Source organism: Populus euphratica, unplaced genomic scaffold (assembly GCF_000495115.2).
Source record: "Populus euphratica unplaced genomic scaffold, PopEup_1.0 scaffold129.1, whole genome shotgun sequence".
Classification (NCBI taxonomy): Eukaryota; Viridiplantae; Streptophyta; class Magnoliopsida; order Malpighiales; family Salicaceae; genus Populus; species Populus euphratica.
In genome coordinates, this window is record NW_011499907.1 from 508,364 (window position 1) to 527,201 (window position 18,838).

At 29.5% G+C, this 18,838-nt stretch overlaps 1 protein-coding gene across 1 annotated transcript; it reads left to right on the plus strand.

Annotated features, from left to right (window-relative positions):
- Window positions 1–7,754: 7,754 nt before the first annotated feature.
- Window positions 7,755–10,543, plus strand: LOC105133473 (transmembrane emp24 domain-containing protein p24delta9). Its single transcript, XM_011037494.1, has 4 exons — window positions 7,755–8,104; window positions 8,432–8,641; window positions 9,709–9,785; window positions 10,177–10,543. Exons 1-4 carry the CDS (start codon window positions 7,901–7,903, stop codon window positions 10,319–10,321), a joined length of 636 nt encoding a protein of 211 aa, XP_011035796.1. The 5' UTR covers window positions 7,755–7,900; the 3' UTR covers window positions 10,322–10,543.
- The last annotated feature ends 8,295 nt before the right edge of the window (window positions 10,544–18,838 follow it).

An 18,838-nucleotide genomic window follows, 5' to 3' on the forward strand; every position in this document is an offset into this window, starting at 1 on the left:
TTTAAAATTTATTAAAATAATAAGAAACAAATCTTACAAATTAAAAAATTGAATGAGAATGATATTAAAAAAATATAATTTTATAAATTATCTCGAATAAAATAAATAATAATCAAAATAATAGAGATTAAATTTAACAAATAAAAAAATTGAAAAATAAAAAAAATTAAAATAATAATAATTACTATTTCATAAATTATTTCAAATAAAATAAGTAACAATCAAAAGAATAAAGATTAAAATTGATAGATAAAAAAATTTCAATTAAAAAATTATAAGAGAAAAGTAAATAACAATGATAAAAATAAGACTAAAATTAATATAAAAATTAAATTTTAAGGAATAAAATTGAAAAAAATATTCAATATATATATCAAAACTTTAAAGACTAAATTTGATATAATCAGTAAATAATATGATATTTCTAAATTTTTCACAACTTTTAAAAAGTGTTTTCTGACCAAAATAAAAAGAAAACACTTTCCTAGAAACTAATCTATTTTTTTTATCAAAAAATATTTTTAATTGATCAATTTTTTTAATAACAAATAAACATAAAAACATTTAAAAAATTACTTTCCATCCAAAAAAAAATCATTGGCTTTTAAGATTTTACCTATTCGAATTCTAGCATTCTTTTTTTGGTTAAAATCCTCCGTGTATATTATTTAAGTTCAGAAAAAAATTATACATTATTAAAATAGACAAGAATACCTCATTGACTTTACAATAGTAGTATCTAACTGTTCTTTTCAAAATTTTGATTTTTTAAATAATTTTAAAATTAATATTTTATAGTATGTTTTGATTATTTTGGTGTAGTAATAGCAAAAAAAAATAAAATCTTAAAAACATATTTACCACACTTTCTAATAAAGTTTTAGTATGTATTTAAGATTGTAGTAACTTCTACTGTTATAGTATTTTTAAAAAATATATTTTTAAAAAACTGTGGTGTATTGATTAATAAAATATTTTAAAATTATAATTAAGATAAAATATAGTTTTAACCATATCTCAAACATATATTTAAAATGTAATATGATTTTTTCCCAACTAATTACTAACTACTAACATAAATTTCCTGATTATCTAACAATTGATTATTAGTTGTATGATCCTATCTGTTTGAAAAAAGTATGACTAATCTATCAACATTCATTTTGCCAAATAGTCTTTTGTTGTGAACATATAATTTATATATATTTTTAATTTTTAATTAAATTTTAATCTAAAAAAAGAGAATAAAATATTGTGAAGAATTAAATTCTACCCAATTGTTTGTACCAAATTGGGCGATAATAATTTTTTTATTTGAGGTTGGGTTGAATTTTCTTATTAAAATATGTTTGTTTTTGCGTTTCAAAAATGCTTTAATTTTTTTATTTAATTAAAATTAATATTTTTCGATATTTGTATATTATTTTGATGTGATGATATAAAAATCAATGTTAAAAAATAAAAAAAATATTATCTTAATATATTTGTTAATGTTTTTTTTAAAAATAATCATTACATAATGATATAATAACTAACTTGTTGGCCCGCGCTCTGCAATAGATCAATAAATCTTTTTTTTCAAATGTAAAAATATTTGAATGGGATTAAAAGCACATAATGTATCTATACCATCATCATTTTCAAATAAAATATTTTCTACAGTAGCATCATGATTAATAGCGTATATAAGAGCAATGACTAATATACCGACAATTAATTTTTTTTTCCTTTAATTTTTTTAAGATATTTTTAATTTTATTGTTTTCCTCTTAAATTTTTTTCCCTTTTCTCTTATTAATTTTTTTTTCATACTAATTATTTTTATCCCGAATAATTTTATAATAACTAATGGACTACTTGCAAAGATAAAATTATCTCTAAAAATAAGTTCATCATTTTTTTTAAGAATAAAAATAAAATCGTACTATAGGGCGGTGAATAATAAACTAAATCTACTTCCACAATATCTTCTCATCCATTTTAGTTTTTCTGATATTTTTTATTAAGAGGTAACCTGCATACAGCCTCTAAATTAATCAAGAGCATTAAAAGCTTATCTATAAATGGTGGGTGGGGAATTACATTGCATACATCCAAGAGCCAACAGCCTCTAAGTTAATCATGGGCATTAAACATACACAAAGTTACGAACAATGTATACATCATGCAGAGATTATTGTATCTTGTCTATATAACTTTAAATTTTATTGGTTTGATTTATAAATAACGTGATGAATCTAATTTATATGATAAATTTATTAGAATGAGGTGGAGAGACAGCAACCATTAGCAACAAAACAAAAGGAAATAGCTAATTAATAACATGCATGGGACCTCCCATTACCGCATGGAAGCCTAAGATCGAGCAAGGGAGCACCTGTCTTCTGGGATTTCCTACTTGGCAGTTGTCACAATGATAATGAAATATGGGCAGTGTTGTATTAGGTGATGTTTAAAAATTAATTGTTGACAATAAGATTAATACCTAACCTTTCTTGGTAACATATAATTAGCTACCTAACCAAAATCTCAGGTTACTGTATATAACCAATAATTTTAGATATTATAAAATTAATTAAGATACGGGTAAATTGATTTAAATATTTATTTTAATTTAAAAAAATTGGTTTTGAGGGCATAAATAAACAAATTAACGTGACTTGAACAATGTCTACAGGGTCATAAAGTGGATCTAAAGTCTAAACAACTCAAATGCGCATGAAGTTAATTAAAAGATATATAAACATTAGCTTAAGTTGATTAGGCAGAAAAATAAAAGATAAAGCACTTACCATTTTTCTATGTACAAGTCGCAGTCTTATGAACGAGTCACTTAATTGTTTAGATGAAAAAACTTTTGAATTTTAAGACCACCATCACTTAACTGATGTCAGTTGTCTGAACAAATCGTGAAAGAACATAGATTAGTGTTGTTCATCTTATCCTACTTGCTAGGTATGAAAAATGACTTGGATACACTTTCATGCAATAATACTTTTAATACATATATAATTGAACAAAAACAAATAATCCAAACTGTTCGACCAACAATCAAATGGTTAGGTTATCCTTTGTGTCTTCTGTCTCTTTTCTTTGTATGGTTGGCACGCAAAAGAATTAATACGCATGAATATACAAATTCCAAACAAAAGTATTCTCAAACTATCTCTTTTTTATCGATTGGCCAAAAGGTCATCTAGCATGCTTTACAAGAAATTCAATCAAGGGCCACCCTCTTCAAGTGAATCAATTAGGATCTTCCTCAAGCCAGCTACTTCTTTCTCATGATAAGCTACTTTATTAAGGGAGCTGTGTGATCTGGGGAATGATCAAGGTGTATAAATACCTTTTTCACCCACTCATCACAGGCAGGTCACAAAAATGCCTCTTCTCTGCCTCTTGACTATACACTCGCTTTGATTCTCTATGTGTTTCATGATCATCTTCCTCCTTCATTACACTATCTTGAGTATCGGAGGATCTCCTAAAACCACAGAGAAGACATGTTTTGCAAGTGACTTTAGGTCCATTCATTCCAGTCTTTCAAATCTGTTCATCGGTCTATTATCAACTTTGAAAAGCCCGCCCATCTTTGAAGTTTCAACAACTTCAAGTATTAAAATTAACCTGCAAAAGTATCAAAGGCATCTCTTACTACAGTACTTAAAATAAACAAAATTCTTAAAAAAGGTGGAATGAGCTCTTTTTTATATATAATAACATACTTAAAATGTAATAAAAGTGTGTGCGCGTCTATAAAGATAACTATTATGATGAAAAATAACTCCTATAAAAAAACTTAGACCTCCTTATAAGCTCCTAGACGAAACTATGGATGATGTTATTCAAAATTCTAGGGATATGTTTCCAGAATAACATGAATATGCTAATCATTGCTTTAAAAATAGATTGATTGGTTCCTTCGCTTAATTAACTCCTTTGTTTTATGATAACATGGGTATTAATTCGAGGCATATCTATCTCCATAGAGTTTTAGCATGAGAATCATTTATTGCTAAATATTATAGTAGTGTAAGATTTGATAGAAGAATTGAGTCGACCATGGGAAAAGGCAGTGGTCATCATGTTCCTTAGAAAATCGACAGGGAATGAATATTTGTATGAGAAAGTCACACAATTACCAGTGAGATTGATATTATAGATTCGGTATCATATTAATGAGGATAGAGAAGAGGCGATGACGAGGGGTTCTTGGGCTATTCAGGGACATTATCTTATTGTTAGAATATAGTTTCATCATTCTACGCCTTCCAAGTTAAAACTTGGCAAAACCCTTGTCAAGGTTCGTATATTTAAGCTTCCATTGTCGTGAAATTCTCTATGCTATTACCTCCAGTATAGGTAAACTTGTGAAGATTGACAAGAACACTGGCCCTGCAACTAGTTGAAAATTTGTACAATTGTGTGGAAGTAGACTTGAGCAATCCTTTGTTTGGGAAAGTCCGTGTTATTGGTAAAAGGGTTAAATGTTGAGCATGAACGCATTCATAGCATATGCTTTCATTGCAATTGACATAGATTGAGGGCGCTTGTTTCTTTTACACAAAAAATCTAGCCCTTTGGACCTGGGCTTAAATGACTAGACTCGACCTAAATTTTCTCTCCTCTTCCCATATTTTCCCCTCTCCTTCTCACCACAGAGGCTGTACAAACCGTGCTCAGGCACACACCTAGATATATTTTTGAGATTCGAGAAGCAAAACGTGGAGTCGCACACCATCTACGCATATAAAGCTTTATAAGCTTTAGTCATAAACTGTTTGCAAGTTTGCCCTTTTATGCAGGGTTGGCACCACTTCTGACCGATGGCACAGTGCAAACACCATCACATTTTTGGCACTATATTCTGTGTGAAGCATGCGCCTTCTTTCTCGTCAATGTAGCATTAGCAATCATCAAATTCTTCACCAATAATAGGGCAGGCATTTTAACCACCATTGGACATCAATTTTTCCAGCAATTAGTTATCGCATGACTTTTCATGTTTTCCGAGGTGAGGTGAGGTGAGATAACTAAGTTCTATAAATATTTTTTAACACCAGGTAAATATAAAATATTATATGATTTCAACATTACAAATACATTATATATTTTTCTCTACACATATATTTTCTCTTATTTATTTCTTATATTATTTCTTTTTTTTACATTTACTAATTTAAATATTAAAAAGTTCTTTGTTCCACAAAATATTCATTCTTTTCCAAAATAAACAAGCCTATACATCTTGACTTAAAATTTCACCTCATGAAAATCTCAATTTTTATGTGTGGTTTTTTCACAACTTCATTAATGGTATTTTTATGGGATTCTAAATATATAAAAAAACCAATTCATTCTCATTTCATATTTTTTATCAAAAATTCTTTTTATAAATAATGATACTCTAGGATGAAAAAAGAGTAATTAATCTCTTTATCAGATGAACTTAGCTTTTTTAAATGTCTAACAACTCTGCCATCATGTATAAATATTTAATGATGATGTCATAACTATGCAAATAAATTTTTATATACTTTCTTATACATAAAAATAAACTCTCATGTACTCCCCATTAAATATACAAATAAAACTCTTTTTTATTAAAGAAAAAAGACATAATAACATACAAAAAAGTAGACATAAAAATACTTGCACTCTTATACTAAGAAGGAGCTATTCCTATCATTCTCACGAGGTGCTTTAAACGAGGATTTATCTTTCACTAGTATATTATCCCTAATAGAACTTTTCTTAGTGTAAAAGATGCAATGAAAAAATATATAAGAGTGGAAGAAACAAGAAAATAATAACCTCATTTCTACAAAGCAGAGTCTTTCTAATGTTATAAAACTCTCACCAACACATCTAAAAAGAGCATTAAGAGGTATAATTTTGATTACCTGTGAAAAGAGACCAATCTCATAGAAGCATAAATGTTTATTGAAATTCTTTTTAAAATTTAAAAAAAGATAAATCACCTATAAGAATATATCAATTTTTTAAAGAAAAGGTCACCAGTGATAATAAAACCATTTTCTTTTAAAATAGTAAAATCTTTAGATGTGTATATCATCCAGCAAGTTGAATAGACACTTTTTATTTATAAGATCACTATGCAAAACGTTGATGAAATTTTTATTTAATAAGTATTGTAAAAAAGAAGGTATTTTTTGTTATCCATTTTAACCCCATAAAAAAATCAAGAAAAAAAAATAAAAAATATAATAAATACAAGAGGATACATACAAAGAAAGTGTGAAATATTGTTTAAATATTTTATGAAAGATCAAATTACAAGTAAAAAAATCAAAGGACTAGAATGTTCAAGAATTACAAATTAATGATCTAATTCTAAATGACAAAAAGCCTTATAAGTGAGAATATTTTATTTGGAGTAGGAAAATACAAATTTAAATGAGTAAGGACTCAATAAAGATTTTATGAGACTTAATTAATTTTATCACATATTTAATTATATGAAAAATTAATTTTTTAGAATCAACTAAAACTTTAATGTTTTTAATTTTAGTTAAAAGACAATACCCTTAAATAAATACTAAATAATAAAAAAAATCAACACAAAAATATAATACTAACCCTTGATCAAAGGCTTAATTACTTGATCTTAAGGGTATTTAAGTGATCTAATTGTGCATTTAAATAGGAAAATCCAGAAGTGTGTGTGTGTATATATTGTCTCCATGGGCATTTTAGTATTTTTCCTATTCATAAAAAAACTTAAAAGACCACTTTACCCTTATCAACCAAGATAAAAGTTATTTGATTAGGGGAAAAATAGTAATTTTACTATTGGGAGCTAAAAACTAAAAAGTAAAAAAATATTTAGCTAGAAATTTCATAATGTACCTCCACTAAAAATCTGATTTATAAAGATAGCCCTTTTCATACCATTGAAATATTTGTTGCTAAATAAATCTTTTATCATTAATTTTATGAATAATAAGTTTTTTTCCTTACTTTGAAATAACTTAAAAATATACAATAACATCATTTAAAAAATAAGAAATAAAAAACTAAGAGCTATTAGTGTTTTACAGTGGTTTGTGATTCCTTCGTTTATTTTTAATTTTTAATTTTTTTTTAATATTAAGGATTGATTTGCAGGAGTAGTCTATGTTTTTTAGGCCTTGCAACTTACTTTTTAATATATTTATTTGGAATTTAACATAGTTGTTTGTTTTGATTACCTAAATATGAGAATCTTATAATATGAGGAAAAGCTTAGACTTTTAAATTGAAAAAAATAAAATAAAACTATGTTACTATAGAAAAATATTTTTAATAATTAAATAAAAAATACAAATTCAACAAGACTTTATAATTTTAATAGCTAAACATAGGATGAATAAGTTTTTTTTTTTCTAATAATAATAATAATATCAATAATAAGTTTTTGTAAAATAAGAGAAAACTTATCCTCAATTTAAAATAACACAATTATTAATGTAGAATAACACATATACAATCAACTTTAAATGCTAGCATGATAAATTGTCGTTGGTTATCATTAGCAAAGGAAAAGAGTTACTTACATAGTTTTATCCCCCCTTTTTTTTAATGGTAGACAAAAATAAGAAATTTTCGGCAGGTATTGTGATGGGAGAGTATTTTTTTAATTAAATATTTATTTTTTATTTTAAATTAATATTTTTAATATTTTCAAATTATTTTAATATATTTTAAAATAAAAAATACTTTAAAAAACAATATCATTATACAGTCGCAAGGCAAATCCGGATTAGGGGCATTATCCCAGACAAGACCCTTAAAACGACAAAACAAACAGATGTCCAATTCTTTCAAAGCTTAAATAAAAAACCTTGAAACACCTCAAAATCCAAAATTCGAGCTCCCTTTTGCTTCTTTGGAAAAAAAAATGTCAAAATCAATTATCTTAATGATAACAACTCTTGGGTTGTTTTTGACAATTTCAGAATCGATGAGGTTTGATCTGCAATCAGGACACACAAAATGCGTATCAGAGGATATAAATAACAGCGCAATTACTGTTGGAAACTACAATGTTGTCAATCCTAATGAGGGTTATCCTCTCCCTGATGCCCACAAGCTTAATGTCAGGGTAATCTCTCAATTACACTCTTTTAAACCCATTTACCAAAAAAAAAAAAAAGTTCTGTTAAATTTATACATATTTGCATTTTTTGTTCATATCTGGGTTTCTATCTGTAATTGCATATGTGGGTTTGTGCCCATTTATTTTGATAAAAATAAATTTAAAAAATCAAACCTTTTGATATTAGAAAGGTATCTTATCGTGGAGAAATTGCATTAGATTTGTCGGGGACATTAGTGCAATGCTAACCAGTGATAAATAATGATTGCTTTTGGTTTTTTGTTGTGATTTTTGGCGTCAAATTTGGCGATGGTAATGGTGGGGGTGATGCAGGTGACATCGCCATATGGGAACAATTATCACCATGGGGATCAGGTGGATTCAGGTAATTTTGCATTTACTGCAGCTGAGGCTGGTGATTACACTACTTGCTTTACGGCCCCTGATCACAAACCAGAAACCACTGTAGCTATTGAATTTGAGTGGAAAACTGGTGTTGCTGCTAAGGATTGGTCTAAGATTGCTAAGAAGGAACAGCTTGAAGTAAGTGATTGCTTTGGCCTGTATTTTCTGTTTAATTTGACATTTTATGATAATTTGTTCATAAAGTTTACTCCTGTATATTGCTCCTGAAATGTTTTTTGCTTTGCTGAATGAATATTGCTATTTTTGGGTGGTTTTGGTGACAAAATTTAATTTTGTACAGATCTTTTGAATTTGCTGATTTATTATTGATGGTATTTTTGGTAAAATTATTTTATTACATGCACTGACCATTTTTATCTTCTACAACTGTAATGAACAGTATAGCATGATCATGCATTTGCGAGCATTATCTGCTATATGAGCTGGGTTCTTAGTTATACCTGGGTGAATTGAGCGTGGGGAGGACATTTTAAATTGAGATGGTATTATCAGTCATTGAAAGGGATGACTGGAAGGGGAGATCAACAATTTAAAAGGGTTAAAAGGTTGGTGTCTTATTTAATTGATGCTTTAAGGAATCCTTCAAGTACCATCTACTCACATTATCTTCCAACCATAACCGATAGGAATAAACAGTTTTGTTAGCTCTGGGTTGTGTTCTGGAGTTATTTTTTTACTTTTGAAGTGGGTTCTTTGACTTTCATGGTGCTGTCGATAAGTGATCAGGTTTTTTGGGGCAAAAGAATTTGAGTGTCTAATTGTTGTTAGGATGATGAACCAATAATCGAAAGGTAGTGACATGAAATAACAAGTACATGCAAGAAGGAAATATACTAAAAGCCATGGGTCAATCCTCTGATGCCCAGTTTTGCATTTAAATCACAAGGGGATTTTTAATTCTGTTACAAATGTTATCTTCTCAGGGTGTCAAATGTATGCTATTGCTAAGAATGTACTTTGTGAATAACTGGCTTAGTTTTTGTATGGAATATTCTAATCTTCTGTTGGCTGTTGGAACTCCATTCCTAAAATGTTATTTCTATCCTTGGGCATCCTGTGGGAGCTACCCTTAGTGGTGGATTCAACTATATTTGTTTGGCGTTTTTCTCTGGTAAGAGTGAGGGTGGGTGATTGTGTATTCCTGTTAAATATGTTTGGTTGATGCATAATTTCTCTTGTTCTAGGTTATGGAAATTGAGTTGAAGAAATTACTGGATACTGTCACATCTATTAATGAAGAGATGTTTCATCTTCGTGTGAGGTATGAACGCTATAACTTTATGAAGCCAAGCCTTGATATCGTGTCTGGATAGGCTAGTGAGTGGTACTGGTTGTTCATGATGCTATGCATTTTAACACTCTTTCTAGTTTGCTGTCACTGATATTGTTTTCAAAATGTGCTGCTACATGGTCGATGCTGACAGTTTTCCAATAAGAGAGTCCAAATATCTTCGGTTAAATTAATAACCCTCAGATACCAGAAAGAAAACTTTTTATTTACTCTGTTTTCACGAAAACGAAGTCCTTGTGCATTATTATCTTAGAGTTTTCCTTAGCTTTTCTTCTTTCTTTGGCTATTCATTTGACAGAGAAGCATTACTTTTGCTCTAAATTTCATGTTCGCCTTTTCCTTTTCCCTGTTGGTGATCCAGGGAGGAAGAAATGCAACAACTTAATCAATCAACGAACTCCAAAATGGCTGGCCTTAGTTTCCTTTCACTTGTGGTTTGCTTATCTGTGGCTGGTTTACAGTTTTGGCATCTGAAGTCACATTTTGAGAGGAAGAAGCTGCTGTAGTTTTGCTTTTTAAAGCATCCGGTTTTCTTGTATCTCAAACTATTTATTCACAGCAGTTAACAATTAACATTTTGTATCCTCAATCTAAAACTTCAAGGACTCGCATCACTAACAAATTTGTTGATTCCATGCAGTTCTTAGTGCTGAGAGATGTTGACAATAGAAAGTATAACCTCTATCTCATTTTGGGCATGTTTTTGAATATTAATTAGTTGAAAACCAGTGCAGTAGTTGAATTGAAGGAGCTCCCAAGTTTATCTACTTGATTTGCAGCATTTTCTTTAGCGTTGGAGGAGGGAGGATTTGAATATGGGACCTCCTCTGACTGATGGAGAATTAATGACGACAATGATAACTCGTTTTTATTTATTTAGGAGTTTTAATAGTGTGATTGTTCTGGATTTTATTTTAGCATTTATTATTTAGTAGTTAAATTACAAATTTGGTTATTTTATTGAATCAAGTTTTGGTAGGTTTTCTATTTTATTTGGTTTGCTGCATATATATAAATAAACACCTAGACATTGATTATTTTGGTTTTTGAATTGTTGATCGAAATTAAAACTTGAATAATAATGGATTAATCACAGACGCTAGTTCAAATTATTGGTTTTTTTTAAGGAAGATAGTACTGCTACTATTTGTTTTGGTTCCGTCCCTTCACTTCTTTCTCTGCTCTTAATTGTTTTTGTATTTTAAAAATATTTTTTAAAAATTAAATTTTTTTATATTTTTTTATTTTAAATTAATTTTTTATGTGTTTATAAATATGTGTTAATATTAAAAAATAAAAAAAATTATTTTAATATATTTTTTAATAAAAATATTTTAAAAAACAATCACAATAATAGTAGTAATAATAATAAAAAACAAAAATAGGCTCTAAAACATATGTATAGACCTCCTTGTAATTATAGTTATCAAATCTGATTTAAAAGTTGATTCAATTAAGAGGTCGGTTTCGAGTTACACAGGTTAATTTAGATTAATTTGAATTAATTTAGAATTTTTTTAAAATTTTAATATTTTATATAAAAAAATTAAAAAATAGTTTGAATATTAGTTAGATATATTATAAATAATGAAATTTAAAATATTATTTTAAAAAGTTTTTTATTCCATTTTGAAAAGATGTTATTTTTTTAAGTTAAAATATTTAAACTAAAAATTTATTATACATTAAAAAAAAAATTATTGTGAATATATATATACACTAAAAGGTTTTAAATTACACATTAAAAAATAAAATATTTTTCTAATAAATTTTAAAAATAATTAATAATCAACTAAAAAATAAAAAAAATATCTAATTAAAAAAATATATATTAAAAAAAAATAAAGAGTTTATATCAGGTTTTCAAATTACCGAGTCATGAATTTAATTATTATTGTTTTGCTCTTGCTAATTTTTTATATTACCTAAATCAATCCAACCATTAAATCAATTGAATCTACATATTAGACCGTCTAGATTTAATAACTACGCGCATGACATACTTCCCTGAACAGTCGCAAAGATCACTTCAAAAATAGATCCATGTTATATTATATATATAAAGCTTTTACTCCCGCACAAACTTTCAAAATTTAGCCTCCATGCACCCGCCAAACAACCAACAATGCAAGCCAATACTCACCCTGGCGTCCAATCTTATTTCCATGGCAGAGGCTTGCAACTCTATGTCCCACCTCAAGCAGATCCACGCCCATTCCTTACGAACAGGCCTCCACGACCACTCCATTATCCTTGCCAAGATGCTTCGCTTTGCTGCGGTTTCACCTTCCGGTGATTTAGCCTACGCTCAGCGTCTGTTTGATCAATTACCCCATCCAAATACTTTCTTCTATAACACCCTCATTCGTGGCTACGCTAAAAGCTCTATCCCTTCTTATTCTTTGCATTTAGTTAACCAGATGAGGCAAAATGGTGTAGACCCAGATGAATTCACTTTCAATTTCTTGATAAAAGCGCGGTCAAGAGTGAGAGTGAATATAAATCGTAACCTCCCATTGGTCGTAGAGTGCGATGAGATACACGGGGCCCTGCTAAAGCTTGGATTTTCTTCGCATTTGTTTGTTCGAAATGCGTTGATACATTTGTATGCGGCGAGGGGGAATCCCGTGGTAGCCTGGAGAGTGTTTGATGAGACGGTGGGAGTGGACGTTGTCTCGTGGTCGGGTTTGGTTTTAGCTCATGTAAGGGCTGGGGAATTAGAGCGTGCAAGATGGGTTTTTGATCAGATGCCAGAGAGGGATGTGGTTTCTTGGACAACTATGGTTTCTGCTTATTCGCAAGCTAAGTATTCGAGGGAGGCATTAGAGTTGTTTATGACTATGCTAGATAAAGGAGTGAGACCAGATGAGGTCACTCTTGTTAGTGTGATTTCAGCATGCACTAATTTGGGTGATTTGAAAATGGGGTTTAGTGTGCATTCTTATATTGATGAGAATGGATTTGGATGGATGGTTTCACTTTGTAATGCATTGATCGATATGTACGCTAAGTGTGGATGTATGGATAGAGCGTGGCAGGTGTTCAATAGCATGAGCAGGAAGAGTCTGGTTACATGGAATTCAATGATTTCTGCATGTGCTAACAACAGGAACCCTGAAGATGCATTCGGGTTATTTAGTCACATGTTTAATTATGGGGTTGCACCTGATGGGGTAACTTTCTTAGCTGTTTTAAGTGCATACGCACGTGTGGGGTTGGTTGATGAAGGGTACAGGCTTTTTGAGAGTATGCAGATAGACCATGGAATTGAGGCAAGGATTGAACATTACGGTTGCATGGTAAATATGTTAGGTCAAGCAGGGTGGTTAGAGGAGGCATTTGAATTAATTACCAGCATGCCATTACCAAGCAATGACGTTGTTTGGGGAGTTTTGCTTGCAGCCTGTAGAAAACATGGCGATGTGTATATGGGGGAGAGGGTTTTGAAGAAGCTATTAGAGTTAAAACCAGATGGAGGGTATTATACTTCATGAGACTTGTGCTGCTGCAGGTCGAACAGGTTAAGTGAATCGGATGCAGCAAGCGATGATGGTAGGTTTAACAAGAAAAAATCCAGGATGTATTTGGGCGGGGATTCACTTCACATCCTGTAAGGAATGTAAAGATACAGGAGATCAATAAATCATGCCTAAGTTCAGCTCCAGTCCTGTAGCAATCTCAACAATTTTGACTCTGTTCTTGGTAGGTGTTAATCATCAATCAAAAGGCTATCTGGAGCGAGGTTTCTAATAGGCTGACATCTTTGGGATCAGGACTGTTGATTTTGGAAATAGATCATATGAGGGCTATTCTGAGAATGAAACATAATGCTTGAGTTCTGCAAACACTATTGGAGAAGCTACTAGATCAAAGACTGTATGTCATCCCCGCATACATGTTTTTTTCTCTCTCAAGAAAATAGCTCTAGAATCCAGATGACAAAGACAAAGTACACCAACCATCATTTAAGATACTCCTTTTGGGCATAGGAAAGACATTCACGGGGCAAGGGTTAGGAGTGAGGCCATTAATTCAAATGTGGGAGACCAGCTAAGCAAACTTGAGGCATCCATAGCCAGTCAGATGTTGTTGGTGCCCGTGGTCAAATAATTGTCGATTTTGTTCCTTTATTTAAAAGATTTTAACAACTAATATATTTATCCCATCTTCTTTATCAATAAGGGGGGAAAAACACCGATAAGCAATGCTAGATGTCCGCGGGTGCTACGCCTCGCGTGTAGAAAATAATGTTTAGGTTCCACAATCACGTTAAAAAGAAATAAAAAAGTAAACTCAATGATTCGGATTATACTCCTAAATGGTTAAATAAGTTGATTTTGTTTTAAGAAGATGGAAAAAAGAGAGAGAAGATAATAATAATAAACAGGCAAAATTATTTTAAAAAAAAACCAAGATGACCTACGAAAAAAATCTTTTTCCAAGAATAGAAAATTAATGTTTTCCAATTTTCAACCAGTTAAATATAAAATAAAATTGGCTAAAAATAGAATTAAAAAACTAGTACAAATTAGCTTGAGTTATCATGATAAACATGCAATCTTGACAATAAAAGCAAAATCAACTCAAATTGACTTATCAAATTCATGTTCAAGGTTATAAGATCAAGATAACCTAATAAAAAAAGAAATCAAAGAAAACCATAAAGCTATTTAAAAAAAAAAACTAATGTCGAATAATGAAACTGAAAAAAAAAAATTAAAAAAATATCAATCCCTGTTAACTTTTTAAACCCATGAATCAAGTTATTTGACTGGAAGTACCATAAATTAAAAAATAAAAAAATCATGAAATCCAATCCCCAACAAATCAAATGTTAAAGGATAAAAAAAGAAAAAGCAATCACACAAAAAGATCCAAAATAAAAAATATCAATTAAAATAACGAGGATAAAAAACAAAATAAAAAATAAATTAAAGGGCAACAACAATTTTTTATTAGAGAGTGAAATGGAAAAGAAAAATAACTTAAAAAAGACAAAAAAAAGTTCAAAAAAACGAGGAACAAATTGAAAAAAAAATATAACATAAATTTAGATTGAAGAATAAAATTAAAAATCAATAAAAATTTTACAAAAAAATCAAGAAATAAAATACAAATAAAAAAATAAGGACCCAATTGGAAAAAAAATATATAACAAATTAGGATTGAAGGATGAAAGTTGAAATAAATGAAACCTTTTACAAAAAGAACAAAAAAATTAGAAATAAAAACATAAGGAGCAAATTTTAAAAAATAATAGAAGATAAATTGATAACGAATAATAAAATTAAAAATAATAAAACTTTTACGGAGAAGCTAAAAACAAAAATTAAAAATTAAAAAAATATGAACTGAAGTTGGAATATCAATAACAAAAAGGATTAACCTATAATTTTTTAGAAAGAAGAGAAAAAAGATAAAAAAAAAAAGAAAATAAATCATTAACAATAAACCGCTCCAACATTAACAACAAGCATCACATTAATAGAAAAAATACATAACTCAATTCTCAATCAATATATTATTAAAAAACAATTTAAGAAGAATTCAGTTAAACAAAGGATAAGAACCCCCACCCAGACATTAAAAATTTGTATTTTCGATATTTTAAAAAAAAAGAAAGATGGAGAAGCCCTTTAATACATGTATATTTTTTCTCCTTCCAAAGGTAAAATTATAACTTAAATGTTTATTAGTTTTTTTGAAAAGACAAAAAAATCCCTCACTCAAAGGTTAAAAATTATGCCTTAAAGTGTAAATTAATATTTATACTATAACAAAAAAAATGAAGAGATCATTTTTTTCTCAATCATTTTTTTAATGACAAATTTATCTCATGAAAAAGATAATTCTACCCTTAATTACATGTTAAGCTAGTTTTTATATTAAAAATAATTTTATTTTTATACTGTTTTAAATTATAATAATTTATGTCTTAATAAATAGTGAAAGACTAAATACTTTCTGTCTTTTTATATAATTATTTTCCATTGATTAACTCTTTATCAAAAATACAATTAGTTAATTTAGAACATGGGATTATATGTTTATATGTTTATATTGTTCTGCTAAGTATTTGATTGAATTGTGAAATATTATATGCTTGTACTTGTTTGCACTTTTTGATTCATGAAAAATAAATCTAAATTTGATCACAAATCCCAAATCCCAATCAAGAATTCAAAATTGAATTTGAAAATTGAGTCATAATTTTTTTAATAACAATAATAAAATAATTTCATTTTTTATTCCAATTCATTTTTATTAATTAATTGTATTGATTGCTTACCAAATGGAACCATAACAAGTTTTTTAGGGTCAAAACTTTTTTATTACAAAATTGGCTTCAAGTTTCGAGAAAAAAATATTTTTTTATGAGACTCAATAAATTTCAAATCAAATTTTAAATAAATATAATAAAATTAACATATAATACATATTACGAGACCCATTGATTATCTGTATTAAAAAAAATGCAGAGTTTGAACAAAAAATCAAAAAAGCACAAGTAAATTTTTCTATCTTGACATTTTTGTTACTCCATACTTACTTTGGTTATCACTTAACCCCTTATATGCCCTCCCTTCTCCCATCCTTAAAATTTTCTAAACATGATCAAGGGAGATTTTAAAGGATTAATGAACTTGACTTAAGTTCATACAAAAATTCTAAATTTTATTCTTAATTAAATTTTAAAATTTATTTAATATAAAATGAATTAAACACCCTCCAACCCAAAACAAAACTTACCTATCATCAACATAATATATTTTACACTATTCTAAAATAATATATTTTTCAATAGAAATTAGAAATTCATCAGTGTGGTGGGACCGACAAAGAAGGGTGATTTTTCAAATAAAGAGCAGAAATTTTGATTTGTTCGGGAGATCCCTTGTCTTGAAAAGAAAGAGAACCATTGATTCCTCCTCATTGCCGATCATCGATCGGGTACGGTTACCTTCTTTTTCTCCCCTCTCCAAACTCATGGATCCCACAAAAAGGAATGTACATGGAAGCCTCCTCACCAAAGGTTCTACATCCGCGGTCCTAATGGCGGACACTTCTATGGCGCAGCTCCTCATGGATGGTCATGGGATTGATGATTTTCAACACAACCGGTATAAAGAATTACCCTCTCAACACGCGAGTCTCGTCGGATACAAGGCTATGGGGTCAAATGCCAATTTCCTTTTGCCTTTTGCAGCTAGGTGCTCAAAGGTCACAAGCAAGCACGACATGAGTGTGCAAATAAGGCGTCCCATATTTGCATTGGGAACACTTGTGTGTTCTTTTGACAGACTCTTCAGAGGAGAGTTCAGAACTTCAAATGTTTCATAATATTTAATTATCTTAATTGTAATCCATCCATTCTAATTTCTAATTAAGGGAATTATGTTCAAGTGTTGATTTTAGCATGTCAAAAATAAATATCATAGGTGCTCAAGTGTTGATTTGAGCATGTCCCAATCAATTTAGTTATGCTTTATGATACTTGGACGGCAGGTATGGCGATTAAGATCATAGGAGCAAGCTAGTTTAGTTAGCTCTTATTAAGAACAAAAGCATTTAACAATTAAAACAAGTAGCTAATAAAGTTAAGTTGGAAGTGAATTGAAGTAGAAGTGCTTCTGCTTGTATTGTTTTGATCAGATCTCTTGCTATGAAGAAACCAGATCAATTATAAAGTCTATGAAAATATGGCTAATGTAACAAGTAGCGTGGTTTGATTGTTGAGGGCTTGGACCTGTAATTCTTGAAGTCCAAAATTATGTGTATCTCTTAATTATTTAATTAAAATCTCTTTTTTATATTTTATTTATAATCAAATTTGATAAAATAATTATCTAAAAAAATATATCATTGTTTCCTTAGTTTCTTCATTTCCTTACCTTTGCCTTTCTTTTCAAGTTGAATGTTTTTTATAATATATTTAAAAATACAGTAGCGATTATTTTTTAAAATATTTTTTTATTTAAAATAATATTTATTATTATTTTTTAAATAAATTATTTTTTATACTAGGATATTAAAATGATTCAAAAATATAAAAAAATAATTTTAAATAAAAAGACTTAAAATTTCATAAAACATGTTTGGAACTAATTTTAAAAAGTAACACCCAATTAAATTAAATAAAAAAATAAATTACTTCATTTTGCACCGGTCATACTTTTACGTTCAACACTCCAGTATCAAAAATACTTTCAAAATCAAAATAGCTTGTTGCATGACACGCACGCGCACACTTGAAAAATTAGTCCTCTTCTTGCCTTCGCCATGTGGTCATAGCGAAAAGAACCGAGCATGGAAGAGTCGGATATGTAGAGTGGCCTGCTGGCTTCTCGGATAGAATGGATGAGATTAGTTCATTACCACTTAATTTGTTTCGTTCTTCCACTGTCAAGACCCTTTACGTTTGCCACATCAAAATATTGATTCCATTCTATTTCTTCGAACTTTCAGACAGGTCAAAACCTAGTAAAGTTAATCTGGTGCTGCAGCAACTTCGTCAGCTCCATGGTCCTTGCAGTAAGATCCGAGGATATGTGAGAAAGCACTCGAGATCATGGTTTGTTTTTTACATAAGAAAAGAAATAAAATACTAGGCAGAACAAGCTGTGGTACCCAAACATATCCTCTATATATTGGGCTCCAGAATGTGTGCTTTCAAGCCTGAACTCAACTCAACTCATCAAACACCCTACCTCGTTCTCCTGCCTCCGATATTCAGTCGAAATCACAGGGAAAGCGGCCATATCCACAAACCCCTCTGACCATTACCCAAAGATCTCAAAACCCAGAAAACCATCCTCTGCATTTTGATAACATATCTCAGAAATTATGCAACCACCACTTCAGGCAATACAACCGTCACATACACCACCTCCTTCTCTTGCCATAAACCTTGAATCCCAGTTAACAGAATCGCTGGCACAACCCTCTGCTACCATTTATAATCAAGAATTATCTCAAAACAAAGAAACCCAATCCTCACATTTCCCAGCCATCAACACAGAGAT